Source organism: Cydia pomonella, chromosome 13 (genome assembly GCF_033807575.1).
Source record: "Cydia pomonella isolate Wapato2018A chromosome 13, ilCydPomo1, whole genome shotgun sequence".
NCBI lineage: Eukaryota > Metazoa > Arthropoda > Insecta > Lepidoptera > Tortricidae > Cydia > Cydia pomonella.
The window spans coordinates 14,984,571-15,005,219 of record NC_084715.1 but is presented as its reverse complement, the minus strand read 5'-3'; the positions used below and the strand labels follow the sequence as shown (position 1 = coordinate 15,005,219).

Genomic DNA, 20,649 nt, shown 5'->3' with positions numbered 1-20,649 from the left:
ACCCAGTGTCAAATTGTACTGGTAACCATGGTACATGGCTCACATAACCCCAGGTTTAACCGGTTAACCTCGGGTCAGTGATTGGTGCAAGTGGCCATTAGTACAATTTAGATGCCTTATTATGTAGTGCGAATAGTTAAATAGCATTGAAGAGAGCCATAGCCTCCTAGAGTCAGACTCGGCAGCGATTTTTCTACCACAGACTGTGCAACTGTTATTTTAAACGTCATATTTTCAAAGAAATAGAAATAAGACTTCCAGCAGTCTATTATCAAAATCGCTGCCGATTTAGCTTGGTCTGACTCTACTTACCTTCTCAGTGGTAGTATAGAAAGTCATGGGGGTGGTCGTGGGTTGGTGATGTGGTGGTCGTGGTATTGGCCATGGAGTGCTCATGGGATTGGCCATACGGTAGACATGGGGTTAATCATATGGTCCACCCATATGGTTCGGCATAGGGGTTGCCTATAGGGTGGTCATGGATTTACATTTAAAAAAACGTCATATCAAATTTAAATTCAAAAATGGATGACAAGCGCAAACATTTTTGTAGGCGTGTAATGTGTTTGACATGTGTTTGAAATTTGTTATATTTGTTATCAAAATATTGATGTACATAAAACTACTCCGACTACCCATATCCATATCGACGCCTACTACCCATTGTACAAGTTTTGCTTTGTTTGGGGCTCGACAGGTTGATCTGTGTAAGATTGTCTCCACATACCGTGGCATTGTAGAGTCAGTTCTTATGCTCATCAAGGGCTTCATAATTATTCATAATTACAACTCTCTAGGCAACAGATTACACTAGATCGTCTGAGCGTTCGTCTCGCTCGCGACGGGAACACACGATCGCGTCCGTGGGAAGAGCGAGTTCCGGCTGCGCCACTTGCCCCGCCTTTCACCAGCAAGGTCGCGCGGCGGCCGCGCTACTTTCTTTTATATAACCGGCCGGAATGCGACACCCGAATTTATGCCGGTGACGTCAGAGGTGATTCACCGAGCCGATTAGCCTGCCCAATTCCCGGTGGCTTTTTTGTATAGCCACATATAGTTCCAATCAGTCGCTTAAGGCAATATAACATGAGTTAAAGTTACGATCAAGGTGAGGGCGTATTTGTATCGCGCCAAACATCTAATCTGCTTTGAAGATGGTTCGCACTGGCAACTCGTAATTGAAAAGCCTGTAACCTGTAATCCCTGTCCTTGTCTATATCTTACAAAGATTTGTTAGAAAGAAAACACCGGCAAAGATTACAGAATTATCTACCTAAAGTTGACAGATGTTTGGACTGTTTGGAGCAATCCGTATAATAATATAAACTATTATTAAATGATCGGTAATTAATCCTATAACTACAACAAAACAATAAATTCAACTTTACCTAGCGGGGATTAACTGTGTCAACAAGTCAAACCCTAATCATACTATCATACCATTCGAGGGGCAAACTGAAAGAGGGGCAATAGAAATAGCTGAACTAGTTAGACCGTCACTCTTTATTTTAATGCGTGCTTTAACATTTTCTGATCACGCGTATAAATTTTCATTACGATAAGATTAGCCTGAAGCGCACACAGCTCATTCTTCCAATACCTTTTAGCACAATCGCAATAGGCTCAACCTCGAAATCTCTGGGATAGTCCTGATATTTGGTATGCAAATAAATTAAAGGTCCTAATCCGATTGTGCTATTTTTTGTATGGCGATTTTAGATCCTCTGAGGTTTTGTATAAAATTCACGAGGTACCCATCGGGATTAAGTTTTTTTTACACATAAATATTTACGCAAGAATTCTTTTAGCAATGTCATGTGAATACGGGAGCTAGGGATGTCAGATCAGAAACTGCTGATATACAATTTTTTGTCAGTGTTTTCTTATTAACTGTACAACTGCGATGTAATGCATGAAAATCCGTTCAGTAATTTATCGCGAACATACAGACAGTTAGACCGCCGCGTCTAACCCGGACTTTGTTTTATAACATGTAGGGATACTGATGACGTGCTGATGACGGGTAGTAGGTATTGATAATCAGATTGATATAGATTGAAATGAATGCTGTTTAAGTCTGGATAACCTCTCCAAAATTTTTTATAAGTACTTAACCAAAAAGATGGGTGATTTGGTGATTGCTTGTTTTATCGTCGACTGACAATGAATCATACATAGAAATTCCCTCGAATTGAATAGTCGGATTACAGTAGAGCTTGCCACAAATTAAAAATGCGCATTACTACAATTTTACTGCCACAAAGTCTAACATCCCGTAAACGTATGACCAGGGTGGCATAAATAAATTGCCAATGTTCGACGTTAGAAAGTGAGAGGTGCCTACATCCGGATATACCGGAACGCTCTGTCTTGCGCGACGGAATGCTCTTATGTCATCGAAGCGATGCTGTCATGCTGCTAATCCTAACTTCCCAACTATGTAAGTTGGAGCGTTCTTAAAAATTGCCCCATAAAATTATATTCATTCAATATTAGACTTGTGCTCGATGGAATAATGTTGTAGTGGTTTCTTATTTTTTCTACATTATACTTATATTTTATGGCCGGATATGTCTCAATCTCAAAAGCACTGACAACGAGCAGGAGTAGTCTCCATCTCCACTCTCTTCAGGCATAGGTACCTATTGTAGTTATATGTCTACCGTTTCACCGAGGCTATTGTTAAATAGTACATTATGATACAAGTGCGAAAAATAGATATATGGGTTTAAAGATTTTTTATTACTCATAAAGAACAAAAGTTCACTTACAATGAGCTTAAACTATAAACAATTTCATACGTGGTTTACAATCACATCCTCAATGTTTTAAATCAACACGAGTTGCTAATTACCTATTCGCACATGTATCGTACAACGTTTTGCAGTACATATGGCCGTTTAAATTTTCGAAATAGTTACGTAATGTGCTAATTATCGCACTAGTGCGGTAAAGTAACACCAGATGTACTGGAAAAGGTATTATGGCCAGGTACGAACTGGGTGCAGGTTCGTTTGCAAGAGCCAAATGATATTACAATTATAACTCAAGATTGTTCAAAAATTTAAGCGCTTATCTCGTACATATTTTGTACAAGTTGCCTTTAGTCGCGTCTAGGCAAGCGAGAAATGTGCACGTGCTAATGAGCACACCGAAAGAGAAAGAGACAAGCTGAGTATCGAGTGTCAACCAGTATGACAAAGATGAATGGAATAGGTACGAATTAATAGAAAATAACGGATGAAAATTCTTTACCAACCGCCTGAGATAAGTGGTAGACCTAGACTTACACATTTTACAATTGAATAGGTAAGTACATGTTTAGTGCAATCATTCTAAAATATGTATTACAGTACATATGGGGCTACTTTATAGCACTAGTGCGAGAAGTAGCATATTATGTTACTGTGTCGAACATTTAAAGGGCCATATGTACTGTAAAACGTTGTACGATACATGTGCGAATAGGTAATTCGCAACTCGTGTCGATTTAAAACACTCCCTTCGGTCGTGTTTTAATTTATCGCCACTCGTTTCGAATTTCCTATTTTTCGCACTTGTATCGTAATGTACTATTACCTACCTACTGATAAGAACTAAGAAGATGTAGATGCAATCTTGTCAAGTGTGCCAGGCCGACTACCTATTTGTCTCATTTGGTACTATACTAGTGTTTGATAATAAAGTAAAAAATAAATATAGTGAGTGAATTAAGTAAACTTTATTAAGTAAAATTAATTATAGTGGTTTGTAATTGTTATTGCGTTGCGGCGCTGCGTCACTTCCAAGCCACTTTTGTTAGATATATTGAGGAAATCTTATGTAAATGGCACGATCCGATAACAAACCACGAAATGAATTGATTAATTTATAGTAATATTCCATACCTGAATAATTGATCAACACTTAGAACTCTGCCATTTTTCTATAAGTTTTAAAAGTCGCGGTTAGCCCGATTATCTTCATTTTCCTTATTTTCACTTTTTTTTTCACTCTTACTGCCATCTATCACGGACTTAGATAACTTTATTTAAACCTTCTTGCCATCTATTGGATAGTCTTGGAACCGCAAAAGCTGGCCATGGTTAGGTAATTTCAGAGCGATTTTGTTAATGACTGAAACAGCCCTATTTTTTTGTTAGGCAACACTATCAATTTGTCATTAAAAGGCGTTTTTGTAGTTTGTTAACTTTCTTCTTTCCCGCTTTAATTTTCGCAACGTTTTCTTTTTTCCCAAAGATAAATAATATTATCAGAAATAAATTTGTATTTTTATTAGACTTTTTGTTATTCTCAATACACTCCAGCTGATGCGCTGTTGACGGACACGCTTTTAAATTTTGTCTTTCATTCATGGCGTCATTAGTATAATTATATTATTACGGCGTCATGCAGTTTGAAGGACATCCATAAAGTAGTTGACAGCTAAAATATGCTCCAAAGAAATTTATAAAACGCAACTGCTGTGCTATAAATGTAACACGCGTAATAAACTTGTTGATTTAAAATTAGATGCCGGACGTATAACACGCTTCACTTGTTATTATGATTCAAAATACATGAACATGTTGTGTTCGTGGTTGTGTTAAATGTTTGAAGGATTTCAAAATAACCTGTTCGAATAGCAAATGTCCAGCAATTCATTTCAAAACAAGCTTATAACATGGAGTCAACAACCCCCAAGAAGTTAAAAAGTCCAATTTTGAAAACATCTCCTGGAACTGGATTTAACCCGAAGACCTCTATCTCGTAAGATGTAGTTCTTTAATATACTTACTAACTGAAGGTTACTAACTTAGTATAAACAAACATTTTATCTATCACACTATGTTTTTGTCAAGACTGTGAGGACACATTGTTTAAATTTGTGCTTTAATGTGTGAGGATCGCAATAAATGTCTTGCTAATAATTTAAATGTCTCCATAGATGTTCTGATGTCCCTGAAAGTCTTCTTGAACCAGCTGCAGCTAAGAAGCACTTCAGCAAGTTTGGTAAAGTGCAGAGAATACGCCTGGTCACCAAGAAGCAAATGTGCATTGTTGAATATGACCAACCCTCTTCTATGGAACGAGCGGTGCTTAATGCTGGGGCATATGATGGCTTTATGTTTGATGTCACTCGGTTCAAACCTCGAGTGTAAGTATTAGCCCATAACTGTTAAATACAATACACAACCTTAATTTAGAAAACACTATTAAGTATGACATTACTAATGCTTCTTCATGAATAGGGAGTATTACTGCAATGTTCTGCCGCCATGGAGCACCACTATCACATCCAGTGCCGGATTAAGAAATTTTGATGCCCTAAGCACTTCTAGATCTTGGTGCCCCCTCTGCCTAGGCTCATCCAGATTACATTGACAACATTGATTTTTTTTGGTAAACTAAGTGACGTTCTTGGTCGCATTACTGCTGCAATTTGTATTTTCAATCCATTACTTATTTTATCAAGGAAATTGACAGTGCTGCAGCAGTAACGTTGCAACAGTAATTCTGGTGCAGTCGCCATCCTAATGTCACCTTTATCAAAGCATGCGTGAAATTACCTATATGTATGACTGTGTACTTGCCTTTCCGGCTAACTATGTGATTAAAACCTGCTTTGGTTCACTTCACAAATAAACCCCAGAAGTAACATGCCCAAAAGTAACCCGAAAGTTACATAAGGATTGAGGCCCAGAGGCAATTGTAAATTCGTATGTGCGACAGGGAGACAACACGTCGAACGTGGTTCACGGTTGACACTCAGTTGTTTCTACCGTGGCGGGCAATCGTGCGAGGCCGAAGGCCGAACTGCAGGATAGCAGTGCTTGGAATTGAACCAATGGTGGAAATAGTCAAAAAACGAATCCAACGGCCATACTCATAAGGTTGAAGATCCGGAGTGGCCACTTGGCGCTTCCGAGCAAGACCCAAAGGCGGAGTCGCGAGAGAGCTGGGTTTTGTGACTGAAAAAATACCCAGTGTAAGCGAGGACTAAGGTCGAGCTCCACACAGGGTTGAAAAGAGAGCTTTTCTGAGAAGCGCATTCATGTGAGGCCAAAGGTCGAGCTTCAGCAGGGCCGAACTCTGGCAAGAATCTATGGCCAAGTGTCTTAAAAAACTAAGTCGAAAGCTGAGCTCTTCATAAGGCGGAAAGCGCGGTCCGATCGGCGCTTTTACGTATGAGGCCAAAGGCCACGCTGCAAGAAAGCAGAACTTGGAATTGACAAATTGTGTGAATGAGGCCGAAGGCTGAGGTCCTCATAAGGTTAGACGCCCGGGGAGTCTGATGGCGGCGCGCTATAAAAAAAAACCAATGGCGAATTGTAAATAAGGCATAATGCCCAGCCGCGAGAGACGAAAGCCTGGATTTGGACACATGGCCAAATTTATGTGAGGCTTAAGGCTAACTTTTGCATAAAGTAAGCCGAGTATGAATAAGACCTAACGAATTCGGACCAATTTGATCATGGCTCTCCTGCTGATCGGCATTTGGCCTCGCTCAAAAGGTCACTTGATTAGAGTTAGTTGCAGCCGATGAAAGAGGCGTTTCGAACCGAAGATTTCCTTTGGCAGGATTGGCCCCTAAGAGTTAGGACCCAAGGGTTGATTTAGTTAAAAAGTGGAGCCACCAAGTTTTGTAGTGTAAATTTTTAGAGGAGGGGGTGGGCTCTCAACTTTACCTTGATATCTACATCAGTTAAGCTAGTAGGCTATGTTTGGTATCGTTTTCGTATAAATCGGGAATGCCGAACTCATTTACGAGTATGGTATCACATTGACACCGTTCCGAAGTGGAAACATGTAAAATTTTCATTTTTTTTATATTCCTCTTCACGCTTCAACCTCTGAAACAATTTAGTTGAAATTTGGTATAGAGATAATTAGTTTAGACCCAAAAATATAATCAACAGTTCACAGTTTAGTCCCAAGAAAGGACAGGATAGTTTTAATCTAAAAAATAAGGATGTGTAAAGAAGGGTGGAAGTTTATGTGGGGAATCAATAACCGCTGCACCTATTTCAATGAAATGTGGTATGATCTACATTTTAGATTTTGTCGAAAATGAGAACAAACGTAACTTAGAACCTAAACTTAAACAGTTATTGACCTCCGACTGACCGACTTCGCCGAAGCTAAAATAAACCTGAATCAAAAATCTGGGTGGCATCACTTTTTAATTACATCTTAGGAAACCAAAGATTAATTCTGCTAAAGGAAACCTTTGGTTCAAATAAAACTTTTGGTTTTCGACCTTCGTGGGGAACGAAGCCCCGAACCTGCACTTTAGCCTTTGATTCCGTCATCAGTTTTTTTATAATAAAACTGACAATTAGTTCGCACGAGCTTGGCCGTGTGCAATACGTCGCAAACCAATCTGGTGTGCAAGAGCTCGGGCAGCATGAGCGACAAATTCCGATCCTCGAAAATCTGTTAAGACTTCGGTGCGAAGCCGAAGGCCGAGTTGCAAGAGAGCGAAATTCGGACACGACATAATTATAAATTAAGACAAAACTGTAGATCTACTATTAAATTCGACACTCCGAAAAGGCTGAAGAAAAAGCTCCACGTAGGATTGAAGACAAGTAGATTTCTAAAACTGAGCTCTACGTTGGGTGTAAGGCCCTTTGGCCCAAAGGCTGACAGATTTGCAGAATGCTGGAAATCAAAAATCAACCACGAACCAATAGGTAAAGTATGATGAAAAAATCAGCATATTGCAAGCCTGATAGAATGGGCCCTCGTAGGGGCAAAGGCCTGCGTTGGAGACGCACTTACGTGCCCTATACATGACGCACAAAGTTTCATGTACAAACTACCCGTTTTTTTCCCACGATTTTGGTGCCCCCCTAGACGTGGTGCCCTAAGCAAGTGCTTATTTTGCTTAATGGTTAATCCGGCACTGATCACATCACATAAACCATAGAGTAACTTATACATACTATGCCTTTAACAGTTTTTTGAGAAGATTTCACTATGGCATTGACGCATCAAGGCAGTTTGTTTACAGAGGCCTTCCGCAAAACACAAAAAAATCTTTTTATTATCTGGCCTCTTTATGACGCTTGAATATGCAAGAGTGATAGATAAATATTTTATGTTATTCGTGTTTCGCGGTGGGCCCTCAGTATGTGGAATAGGCACCCCTAGATAGAGTTTTGTGTAATAAACCCTATTGTAAAATCCTGATTGATGATTATTATGAATGATGTGAAAGGAGCATTAGGAGCACGTAGGCACTAGTTTTTACGAAAGCGACTACCATCTGACCTTGTATTGTAGTACGGGCGATTTTCCGCAACTCTACGACTGGCGCCTATTTTGCGTGGCAGCGGGGGGGAGGAATCCTGTCAAACCTTTGTAGGAGTTTAGTAGGCCCTCAGGGAGGTCTCTCGGGGATCCGAGATGTTTTGCCCTGTATGGGGCCACTCCACTGCATTCCAGCACCACGTGAGGGGCTGTTTCTTCTGTCTCCATGCATCCTTGGCATAAGGGACAGTCTGTGACACCTGTTATGAAAAGATGTTTGTAAAATAGTCCATGACCTGTTTTGACACTGGTTACCATACTCAGTCGGACCTTCCCTAGTTGAAGGAGCGCCCTTGTGAGTTTTTCGTTGATGCCAGGCATGGCTGGTTTGGCCTGTCTGCATCCAGTCTGGTTTCTCCAGTGTCCTGTGTGTGGTTTCCCTGTGCGTGCCAGCAGCATTGAGCGTACCTTGCTAAACGGTGCCAGGAGAATCAGTTCTGGGCCAATCGCCAACGCACTCGATCCTTGCCTGGCGAGCTCGTCCGCAGCATCGTTACCCCGGGATCCACTGTGTCCCTTGATCCGTTGTAAAGTGATCTTATTATTATTATGACATATCTCCGTTAGTCGTTCGTGGCATTCGTGTATAAGTTTGGATGTGATTATATGGCTTTTTAGAGCCATTACGACTACTCTACTGTCGGAGAGTATGCCATCTGACCTTCTAACCCAGAGGATAAACTACGCCTTATTGGGATGAGTCCGGTTTCCTCACGATGTTTTCCTTCACCGAAAAGCGTCTGGTAAATATCAAATGATATTTCGTACATAAGTTCCGAAAAACTCATTGCTACGAGCCAGGATTTTAACCCGCAACCTCCTGATTGCAAGTCGCACGCCCCTACCACTAGGACACCAGCGCTTCTAAATATCTGTTAATTACTTATTAACATTTAATTAACCTGTCTTCTACCCAGAATGGATATTACCCGTCAAATAAAAGCCAACTACATTAGTCAACATTTTGAGAATCAATGTATCCTCTATCTACCACAGCTGAAGATCGCCATCCAGTATTTTGTGCCCCATATTTGTTACATAAGGAGATTAGGGTGATTCAAAAATCATAGTTTTAATGTTTCTAACTCTCACAACATAATTTCATCCTCTTCGTCTTTTTATCCTGTTACTCCCTGCTGGGGTGTAGGGCTCGAACCATTTTCTTCCACTGACTCTGGTCTTGGGCAGCTTAGGTAACGTTCTCCCACCCCATCCCCAATACACCCAATTCTTACTCGACGGAATGGCGCCAAGTTGATGTAGGGCGACCATGTTTCCGATTTCCGGGCATCTTCCAGGTCAGGGCCACTTTGTATGGGTATGTAGGTTTTTTTTTATTTACATTCTTTTAAGAAGTGATTGAAATAAGCTATAATATTGCTTTGACGCATTCACTGCCAACGTTTTCGTAGCGCTACACGCGTAGCGATTCTAGCGTTTTCCCGCTTTGTAGAGGAAAGCGACTACGAACAGAGCGCCCGCCAAGCGGGTTCCCGGCACTCAATGTGTTAATTTTCTGCTTTACATTATCAGTATATATATTAGTTATACATCTATAGGTAATTTAGTTCTGTTTTGTTCCTGGAAATATTTGGTAAATATAGTACATTTTGTTTTAGTTGCTAAAAATTTTTACACAAGGAAAAGAGTGAGTTTCACATCCAAATATCAATATTGTTTTCAGAAGAAGAAAGAGCAGACGGGAGGATGATCCAGATTGGGTGCCTGATTCAGATGTAGAAGAAGAACTCTCAGCCATGGGAGGCGCTCCCACCTATGTAACAAGGCAAAGCCGTATGTATCTTGTATCTAGATATTGTAGATTATTAAGTGTGGGTTTAGCAGGCATAGCCAAGTCACACAAAGTATGAAAGTATATCAAAAATTTACAAAGAATCTTGTAACTATTTACATATACCAGCGATTGATAATAAACATAGATGACGAACTAGCTCTGAAAAATGACCCCACACACATTGTGCCGAAGCGGGCGGGGCGTCAACATTGTGCCGCGGAGCTATTTAGTTCGCAAATGGCGCGTTGTCACAGTCATAGTAAGAAGTATTCAAATTATATCTTTAACAAAAGAAATAGGCCTTATTGTGCGGATAAATGATGTGCTAGTCGTTCCAACAAACACTGGAAAAAATATGGGATTACTTTTCACGTAAACTTTAGCTAGGATCATATTATTTTGATTTCTCTTGATCACAACAGACTTTATATGGGGATGATGTTATGCATTTTAAACAACCATTGATATTAAGAAGCTTTCATTTTTAATTTGTTCAGGTTGTTGATTTAATAATTTAAATTTGTGATAGTAAATACGAATCGCCGGTGTAGGTGGAGGTTTTTTATGTGTACTTTCTTACAAAGTCCCTGTATCTCGCTGCTATTTAAAACTTTTCGTTAAATTCGCGGACGGCTGGACCGATTGGGCTAATTTTGCTATTAGAATATTTTTAGGTCCAGGGACGGTTTGAACGGTGAAAAAATATGGAAAGAATGCGAGGAAAATAGTAAATACAATAATGATATTTTCCCATACAAACTGTTCCTATGACGACGTGTTCAATACAAATTTCTGCATGTTTGCTCTGATCAAGATGAAAATCGATATCTTAGGATCCTAGAGGAACTTTATAATGAATATGAGGTCAAATTTGGCAAAAAAGCCCGACGTCTTAAATTTCCCCGTGTTTGCTTTTATATGATGAATGATGATAAGAGCAAAAATGGATATATTTAAGATGTCGGGCGTTTCATTAAGATGGAGGGCGCTTTTACCAAATATGACTTCAGAATCATAATGAAGAGCCGCTCGGATCCTCAGATATCGATTTTCACCTTGAGCGGGTGAAAAATTTTAAAATTCAATCCGCGGCATAATAAAAGGCCTCAGATATCGGTTTTTATCTGAATCAGAGCAAAATCCCAAATGCCAGCTGCATTTTTCCAATTTTGAACTATCAAATGTACATTAATTTACATCTGTGTGTCCTATAAGGGGTCGTCCAGAAATCATGTGATCATATTTGGTCTATTTTTGACTGATTATTGCCCCACCCACCCTATTCACCCGATTTAGTACCATCGGAATTTCATCTGTTCCCCAATGTAAAAACATATGGGTGGTATGAAATTTTCAAGCAACGCCGAGATCCAAGCTGAGGTGGATGCCTATTTTGAAGGTATGGCTCTGGAATACAGATGGGACAAGTGCATTCAACTCGACGGGGACTATGTAGAAAAATAAAAAGAAATTAAAAAACCTCTGTTTTGTTTTTAATATTCAGGCCGCGAATTTTTCAATCCACCCTCGTATATATGTATATGGTATCAAAGGATTCAATGTGATGTCCTGAATACAAATACATATGAGATGCCAACCTCGAAAATGGTAGAGGTAGTAACTGTGACGTCATAAATTCGGTGGTACAAAGGTTTTTTTCTTTTAAACATACCATTTTAGGGTATCGAATAAAAAGGCTTGTAAGTAGATAACAAATATACATTATAACATTTTCAACACTTGGTGCAACAAATTATTAGAAAACGCCCAAAAAAATTATAATTGATAACATTGTTAGACCAAGTAGTTATATATTTGTAGTCTACTCACAAAGCGCTTTCATTTGATACTGCACATGGTATGTTTTCAGTAAAAAAAAAAGTACATTTCGATGCTAGTGCGGAAAGTGTGTCATTACTTCACGAGTACCGAGATATCTCTCCCCTACGGCTCGTGGCAAGACTCGGGACGAGTGAAGAATGACATTTCGGCACGTGTATCGAACGACGTTTTTTAATACAGTTGCGAAAAAATAAGAAAAACAAGTAATTTTTTATACATGTTCTATAAGACAGAAACCATTGTAAATATGAAACATTGTACTATTATTATCTAAGTATCGTTATTTACGATTATGCACACACATGTACACGTTTTCCTCGCCCGAGTGCGCCGCCTCGGCCGAGGCACGTCTACACTGGCCGTATTGTGCATGAGGAAGTTGCCTTGCGCGTAAGCTTGCTCTGTGTGGACCCGACTATTTTTGAACATTATATACAGGATATTGAGACACTTGGTATATATTCAGGAATTATCCATTAGGCGGGTCCACACAGAGCGAGCGAGCGAGCACGTAACGTGCGAGGCAATTTCCTCACGCACAAACCGGCCAGTGTAGACGTGCCTCGGCCGAGCGGCACGTGCGTTTTCCTCGCCCGAGCGCGCCACCTCGGCCGAGGCACGTCTACACTGGCCGGTTTGTGCGTGAAATTGCCTCGCGCGTATGCTCGCTCTGTGTGTACGCGGTTATTAAGTTGTTTGTTCAAAGTCAACTCTGCATTGTGTGGGTATATTCACAAGATAAAAATGTTTTCTTTGTATTCCCGATTTTATGACGTCACAGTTACTACCATTTTCGCGATTGGCATCATATATATTTGTGTTCTAAACATCATACTGAATACACTGAAACGAAATATATTAATATCCGAGATTACTTGTGCCAAGATCCATTTCTAGAACACTTGGGTAAAAGGCCGGTATACTATAGGTGAAAACTGCATGAAAATTCGTTCAGAAGTTTTAGAGTTTATACCTGCATACAGACAGACGCGGCGGGGGACTTTGCTTTTGGGGGGAATAATGTATAGTGATAGTGGACCCTGCGACTGGTAGTATGAATAACGGGAGACCTAAAAAGATAAATTCATTCTGTAACCCTTGCAAATAGAGTCGTACTGCCAGCTTGGCGGGCCACATCATTCTTTTTGCTAATAACTTATTTCTTGTTTTATTGATCTTTCCTACTCCTTCATTATGCACCAAAAATTTTAGTACTGAAAAAAAAAACATTTATTTCAGACAATAAGGAATCCATATATACCTATACAACTTATAACTAAATTACATTAATTAAAATTAAAATTTTAAAATTAAATCAAATGTACAACAGTTTAAAATAAAATGAATTAAAATAATTAAATTAAATTACAGCCATTAAAATTTTAAAATGATAAATTGATCATATAAATTACATTAAATAAAAAAAAATATTACCTTCAATTATATTACATTAAATTGAATTTATTATTAAGGCTAACATGCATGGAGGACCAGTGCTTCAAAAGGCCACTGTCCCACCTGTTAGCCACGCTAGCCAGGAGGCTGTGGCGGCTGTCACGCACCCTGCCAAGCATCGCGGCGCAACGCTTGCGGAGCGTGGCTTGAAAACCGTCCACGTTCGCGTCAGCAAACATTCCAGACGCGCTGCAATATCGCGGCAGCCGCAACAGCACCCTGAAGGCGTCGTTGTATTGGACCCGCAGAGCATTTAGCGATCGCTGGGTATATCTGGTCCATAAGCTGCAGGTATACAGCGACGTACAGTACGCTCTGAACAGAGTTATTTTTACTTGGGCTTTACATCGATGAAACCTGCGGGCTATCATATTGGCTCTCATCGCCAATGCTCTGCGCTCGTATCGATGTCCGCGTCGTCGCGCAGATCTTCGGTTACCAAATGCCCTAGGTACTTGAAGGTCGTCACCCTCTTTAGTCTCTGACCATTCGGGAGAATGGGAGGCACATACACTCACTTTTGACATGCGTGTTGCTGAGCTCACATATTAAGTAATTTATATAAAGATTAAAATAATTTGGGAGAGGTAAGCCCCCCTGCCTGCCCTGCCTGCTCTTAAACTCATTGTTATTTTTTTTAGGCATGGATGTCTCTCAAGAGGCAAGCAAGCCCACTATACTCTCAAGGGTAATCACACATTCACCTTCAAGTAAGGGAGATTCACCCGTAAGGAAAGCTGAGTCACCAATAAGAAAGGGTAATTCACCTATGAGGAAGAAAGTACCTGTCCGTGAAAAACCAGTGACAATGTGAGGTTTACTTGTTTTGTATTGCATACTTACTTTATATTTTTATGTGATGTGGCAGCTGCCATCACAATATAATTTTTACGCAAAAAAGTAAATTTATGTCAGAGGGGACAAATCACAGCATCAAGATCAAGAATTCTAGCTATAAGCTAGTTTAATTTTATTTACTTTATTTTGGGCTTAAATGTTTTATCAATGGTTACAATTAAGTTTAATTCCATTTATACCGTTATATTTCAGCCAACCAAAAAGTGGCATAGAGTCCCCAGTGATTTTATCTACAACCCAGACGACACTTAGCACAACAGAAGCTGCTGCTGAACTGCACCAATTGCGGTACAAGGTTTCTTCGACCCCGGATGAGCAGTGGCGGATACTGGATGCTCGAGACAGGTAGGCACATTTAGCACTGGATAAATCATAGTTTTACTGTCTACAACCAATTTATAATGCCACGTGCCATAACTTTATTACTTAATATTATCTTTTTCGAGTAGAGAAACCTCTGAGGTTATCATAAATGGTTATGTTAGTCATGTTCAGATTACATAGTTACGAACAATACGTAAAAATAATACTTAATATTGTATGCTGGTGCTTTAAATGGTACGGCGCTTATTTTCGTGATTTCGATAATGGTCCCAAAATAGAATTTTTTCAGTTTGATAATTCCTGTTGTGTCTGTAGTATGATATGTATAAGTACCTTCCACATTAATCTTATGAAATATGGCCAAATGTTAGAAAAAGGGTTGTATTATTTACTAAGATTAAGATATTGTGTTTAAAATAATAACATTATTGTAAATTTATAGAATTTTGAGAGCATGGGGTGGCGCAGGAGGTCGAATAAAAGTAGGTGGAGCCACTATAGGCACATGCCCTGATATGTGCCCTGAAAAAGAACGCCTGCATAGACAAGCAGAGCATCAGGTAACATTTTTAAAAATATACATAAAGTATTGACGTTAAGCACGAAGAATTTCGTACATTGATCCGCCATTTCATTATATAAGTAGTTATAGGAATTTCGAAAATCGCACGGTGTCATTGACAGCTATCTCTCTCTCTCTCTCTCTCTCAATTACGCCGTACGATAGACATAGTAACAGGCGGGTTAATGTACGAAATTCTTCGTGCTTAGCGTTCTTACTTTACAAGCAGAGACGTCTGCATCCTTTCAAAATCCAAGTCACATAGATCAATCTGAGACCTTTGATTGTACTATAAATATTTTAGTTTTTAATCATTTGTGTTAATTGGACACGTTAGATTGAGTTTGACAACACGGCTTAAAATATTGAAATCTAAATTTTAGGTAATGTCACTCGAAACCACTGCAGACTGCGACTACAAACTAGAGACATGGCGAGCCGTCAAGCAGTACAGCCGGAGCTCCGCCGACCAGGAGATCCCCATGTGCTACGAGCTCAGGCCGGCCGTCGTGCTCGAGCGGACCTGCGCTTATATGCTGTCTGAGATCGCTGACACTACAAGACAAGTGAGTGCCCCACTAATATTAGAGTTTCTATAAACCATCAAGTTTAAAAACAATCCTATCCCATATATTAAAGATCCTATGCAATGATTGGATTATATCAATGATTCAAAAGACTTAGATATATTTTTTTAATTCTTAAAGTATGTTGTATGATTGTTTAAGGTTACTCTCGCAGATTGGTTCCACTTCATGTGGGACCGTTTTCGTGGAATACGGAAAGATATAACGCAGCAGGCTCTTTGTTGTGCGGGTGAGTGTGTTCCTCAGGAAACTCTTATCAAATATACCAATAAAGGAACAGCTGAACTAATCATGAAGCATTTTTTTCTGGCCAACAGTAGTTTGAATAGGATGCAAACTTTTCCCACAGAGTCCATCCGCTTGGTGGAGATGTGCGCGCGCTTCCACGCGCACTGCGCGGCGCGGCTGGCCGACCTGGAGCACACGCAGTTCGACCAGAAGCTCAACACCGACAACCTCACCAAGTGCCTGCAGACGCTCAAGCACATGTACGGAGACGTGGGCCCGGAGGACAAGCCGAGGGAGGCGGAGTTCCGCGGCTACATAGCGTTGCTCAACTTGGGTGATGCCAATTTTTGGTGGGAGGTTAGATCATATTTATGATTGAAATGTATTTGGTTGTAAGTTGATGTATGGTTATCTGCAGCGATACCTTACCCCCTTTGCTTAGAAACTACTATGAGGAGGTGATCCAGATTCCTTCGCAGTTTACTCTACAATACTGATGCTGATTTGTTTACAAAATTACATGTAATTAGATCAATAAACTCACCATGAAACTATACTAAATTCAGTTAAAATTGATCAATTTTAATTAATTGTTATTTAAAGGTTTTTAAAATCCTTTTTCAGATAAAACACCTGCCAGTGGATATACAAAAATCGGAAGCCATCACATTTGCCATAAAAGTATTTAATGCGTTGGATAATAACAACTACGTCCGGTTTTTCCGCCTTGTCAAAGAAGAAGCGTCATACCTCCAGGCCTGTATTCTTCTAAGGTACTTCAACGACGTTCGCGCTAGAGCTTTAGCAAGAATTGTCAAGGCGTTCGCCCCGAGGGGTGGTTCGCGCTATCCGGCTGAAGAGTTAATGAATGCCCTCGCGTTTGAATCAGTTGACAGAATGAAAGCTTTTGTTAATCATTACGGTTTACGGTTTGCTAAAAATGACGAGGAGTTGACAGTTATACTCGACAGAAATCAATTTATAGAAGACAGTGACCCCTTCCCAGTCGCGCGTGCCCCACACCTCATTGAATCAAAGAGACAATGTAAAGTGGGCGCAGTTATTGCCGGAGGACAAGTACCTGTTGTAGACTTTGGAAGAAATCTTCCCTATTCAAGTTTTAACAAAGACGGTACTCTAAAAGAGGAAGCCTTAACTGCCCAAGATCAAGGATATAACACCAACAACGACAGTAATAAAGATGTCCAATCTCTAAGAGCAGAAATTCAGCGCCAAGCACAAGGTGGCATAAGTAACGCAATCACGGATAGAAGTTTAGAAATTAAGTCAAATGTTTTTGCTAAGCCTGAAGTAAAATCGCTAAGTCCCGGAAAACCTTTAAATTTCGGCAGTCCTCAAATCAACAACACTAGCGGAAGTGGTAAAGCATTATTTTCGTTTAAACCGGCTATACCGGTAGCTCCAGCGGATATTATTAATAACTCGCCTGAGAAAAGTCCCGGTTTTATATTTTCTAAACCCCAAGAAGATAATAGCACTTTGTTCGGCATGCTCGCGGGATCTAGTGGAAATAAGAATATTTTTGGAAAAGCTACTAATGACACTAATAATCAAAATAAGAGTGGCCAAAATGCATTTATGGAGTCAAAACCCACTGGAACTCTATTTCAAAAGCCAGATGTCAAACCTTCTGTTTTTGGTCAATTAGTCAACGAAAATAAACAAGACAGCAAAAAGTTGTTTGATGGGTCTGTAAGTGGCAACTTATTTTCAAAGAAAGATGAACCAAGTGCTGTATTTGGTAACCAGAATGTGTTAGGAAGTAAACATATATTTGCAAGTGCCAAGGATAATCTTTTTGGCAAGCCTGATACTGCTGGGCAAACTGTTACAGGAAGTATATTTGGTAAACCTTCGACTCAAACACCAGCAAGTGTATTTGGGGCACTAAATACAGATAAATTATTTTCGGAGAAAAATGTTAATAACACGAAATCGTTATTTACTGCTAATGGAGAGTCGCATGCGATATCACCTGGAAGTCTATTTAAAAGCGCAGTGAAAACTGAACAGAACACAGAAGAAAAAGCATACTCAATATTCCAAAGTAAAAATAAATTCAATTCAGTAGCTACAAACCTTTTTAGTTCAGCTAATAAACACAACGGCGAAGTATTTGATTTCAACGATGATGCTCAAAAACAGCTCGAAGAACAAAGGCTCCATGAACTTAAAATGAAAGAAGAGGATATGACAAGGTTAGAACAAATACGAAAGGAAGAAGAATTAAGACAAGAATTGAAAAGACAAGAAGAGAAGAGGCGCCAAGAAGAACTTAAAAGACAACAAGATGAGTTACGGCGAATTGAAGAAGAACGGAAAGAAAAAGAGCGTAAAGAAGAGGAGAAAAGAAAACAGGAAGAACTAAAGAGACGCTTAGAAGAAGAAGAAAGAAAAAGGGCGGAAGAAGCTAGAATAGCTAAATTAAAACGAAAGGCAGAAGAAGAACGATTATTTATACTAAGAGTTGATAAAGATTCTACTGAAATAACAGAAGAACTTGCTGATGAAATCAACAAAGAAACTGTTATAGATATGATGAAAGATGAATTTAGAAAACTAGATGAATTAATGAAATTTGCGGGCGTTGTGAATGAACAGATTGTTACTGAATTGTGTTCAGAGATTTGTAATGGCGAAATGCTTGCAGAAAATATATGGACGAATAAATTGATGAAGAAATGGTTTCACATTTGGCGTAAAAATTACATTAGAAACATAAAAAGGAGAAGTTTATTAGAAGATACACCAGTTTGGCTTACAAATAGGACGCCAATTCAAGAGGCATCTTGTCTTAAACGTATGGTTGAAAATGCTGCTCTAAAGAATATGAATGCCATCCACAAAGGTTACAAATTTAGTGGAAAATTACCACAACTTCCAACACCCGAAACTCTCAATCTGATGGAATTAATCAGATCTCCCATTCTCAAGCGAATGAAACAGATAAATTATTCGTACGACAAAGGATTATTTTGGAAAGTTACTTTAGTATCTCCTAGTACTCCATTTATGTGCCGAAAAATCCATGTTGAAGATTGGATACTAAACTCCTTTAGCGATAAAAAAGAACATGAAGTATCAAGCAGTCTAATATATGTAGGGAAAGAAACCTGGAATAAGTTATTGGATATTGCAATATCTGTAAGTTTGACTGAAAAGAGTAAAAACAGCTGTAATGAAGCCATAGAGGGTAGCAACGGTCTTATTTTTTACATCACTGAAAAAGATGTTGACATAATATCCACTATTGAAGATATTTTAAAGACTAAATATCTGTACCAAGTTATTCCAGTCGCATTGATAATGCCCGAAAAACCTAATCATGAATTAGAACCGTTTCTATCACAATGCATTAAAAACAAAATAATCTCTGTTTATAAAATATTTGTTGTAGATCCAAATAATTTATATGATTCACTGAAAATGACCTCAAAAAGTGCATTGAAGTGGTTGGCTCGAAACCATCCGCATGTGCCCCCACTTGAAATTGATAATGTAAAATCTATATGTGAGAGATATCTCGGAAATGAAATATGGTTTCAGTTAAGAAGAATAAAAGACACTCGTTTAGATACAGTTATGAAGAACTTGCCTAAACTAGTCCAATGTTATAATATAAGTGTGGAAAAATTGACTCAAGTTATTACTGAAGAAGATCTTTTCAACTACCCACTATTCCCATTAGAGCTGAAAAAGTATTTGAACACTGAAACATTATACCCAAAACCTTATGAATTCATTACAAGCAATTCTGCTACTTCCGAAAATATAGTTTCTATAAAAAATATGATGAAACACTTAAAATTGCCTACTCCGACAGGAGAGTATCAGACAGTTAGTGTCGACAATATGCAAGAGCAGATATATAAATACTGCACCCAAATTGGATGGTTTCAACACCCAGAAAAGAGCACACGTGAAATCACCTTATTTCAACTATCAGACATATTGAGAATGCCCCATGAAAATTTCAAAGTGTACTTTGAACAATTTGATTTGGCAAGTTTCCTGAATCTAATAGTATATGAAAGAATTTACAGTCTGAAAGACTTTGATAATCGGTTTGCTATATATGAGAAATCAAAATTAGTTGAGTTCCGCAATGCCCAGTGGTTATTTGATTTGGATATTATTTGTAGATTAAAACACAAAGCGATAGAATATGTAGATGACATAGACGAATTTATAAATGTGAAGCGCCGTAAACTTGCTTTGGATTCAGTAGAGTATCTCATGATTGAAGATAAAGACAGTACTATTGTAGAAGAGAGTATCAGGGAAGTTGACGAGAATATCACGAAATACACAGATTGTAAATACGAAGTTGACAAACTAGAGGAACAAATTGAAGAAGAAAGAAAAAGGTCTATGGATCTGGAGAAGTTACTAAGACACGCTTTGTTAGATGCATAGCATCAATGTTGTATATTGTAATATGATGTTGTAGTTATTTGACGTAAGTTATTATGAAAAATTGATTACATGAATTTGATTTTGTATGGTGTAGTTTATATTTCCTATTTTTATCAACCAACCAAAATCAGTGATGTAGGACCCTAACAGATGCTTAAGAAATCCTACAAACAACTATAGCCTTGTAAAGCCCAATGTGCATTAATATGTACACTGTTTCAATAAAAATAGAACCATTCATAAACCAAATAAAGTAGCATTTCTTT

General features: G+C 39.0%; 1 protein-coding gene across 1 annotated transcript; it reads left to right on the top strand.

Moving 5' to 3' along the window:
• The first annotated feature begins 4,364 nt into the window (after positions 1 to 4,364).
• LOC133524358 (uncharacterized) lies at positions 4,365 to 20,469 on the top strand. The gene is made up of 10 exons (XM_061860336.1): positions 4,365 to 4,749; positions 4,928 to 5,137; positions 9,980 to 10,089; positions 14,029 to 14,197; positions 14,438 to 14,590; positions 15,012 to 15,129; positions 15,515 to 15,697; positions 15,860 to 15,947; positions 16,068 to 16,303; positions 16,571 to 20,469. Exons 1-10 carry the CDS (start codon positions 4,664 to 4,666, stop codon positions 20,381 to 20,383), a joined length of 5,166 nt encoding a protein of 1,721 aa, XP_061716320.1. The 5' UTR covers positions 4,365 to 4,663; the 3' UTR covers positions 20,384 to 20,469.
• Positions 20,470 to 20,649: the final 180 nt, after the last annotated feature.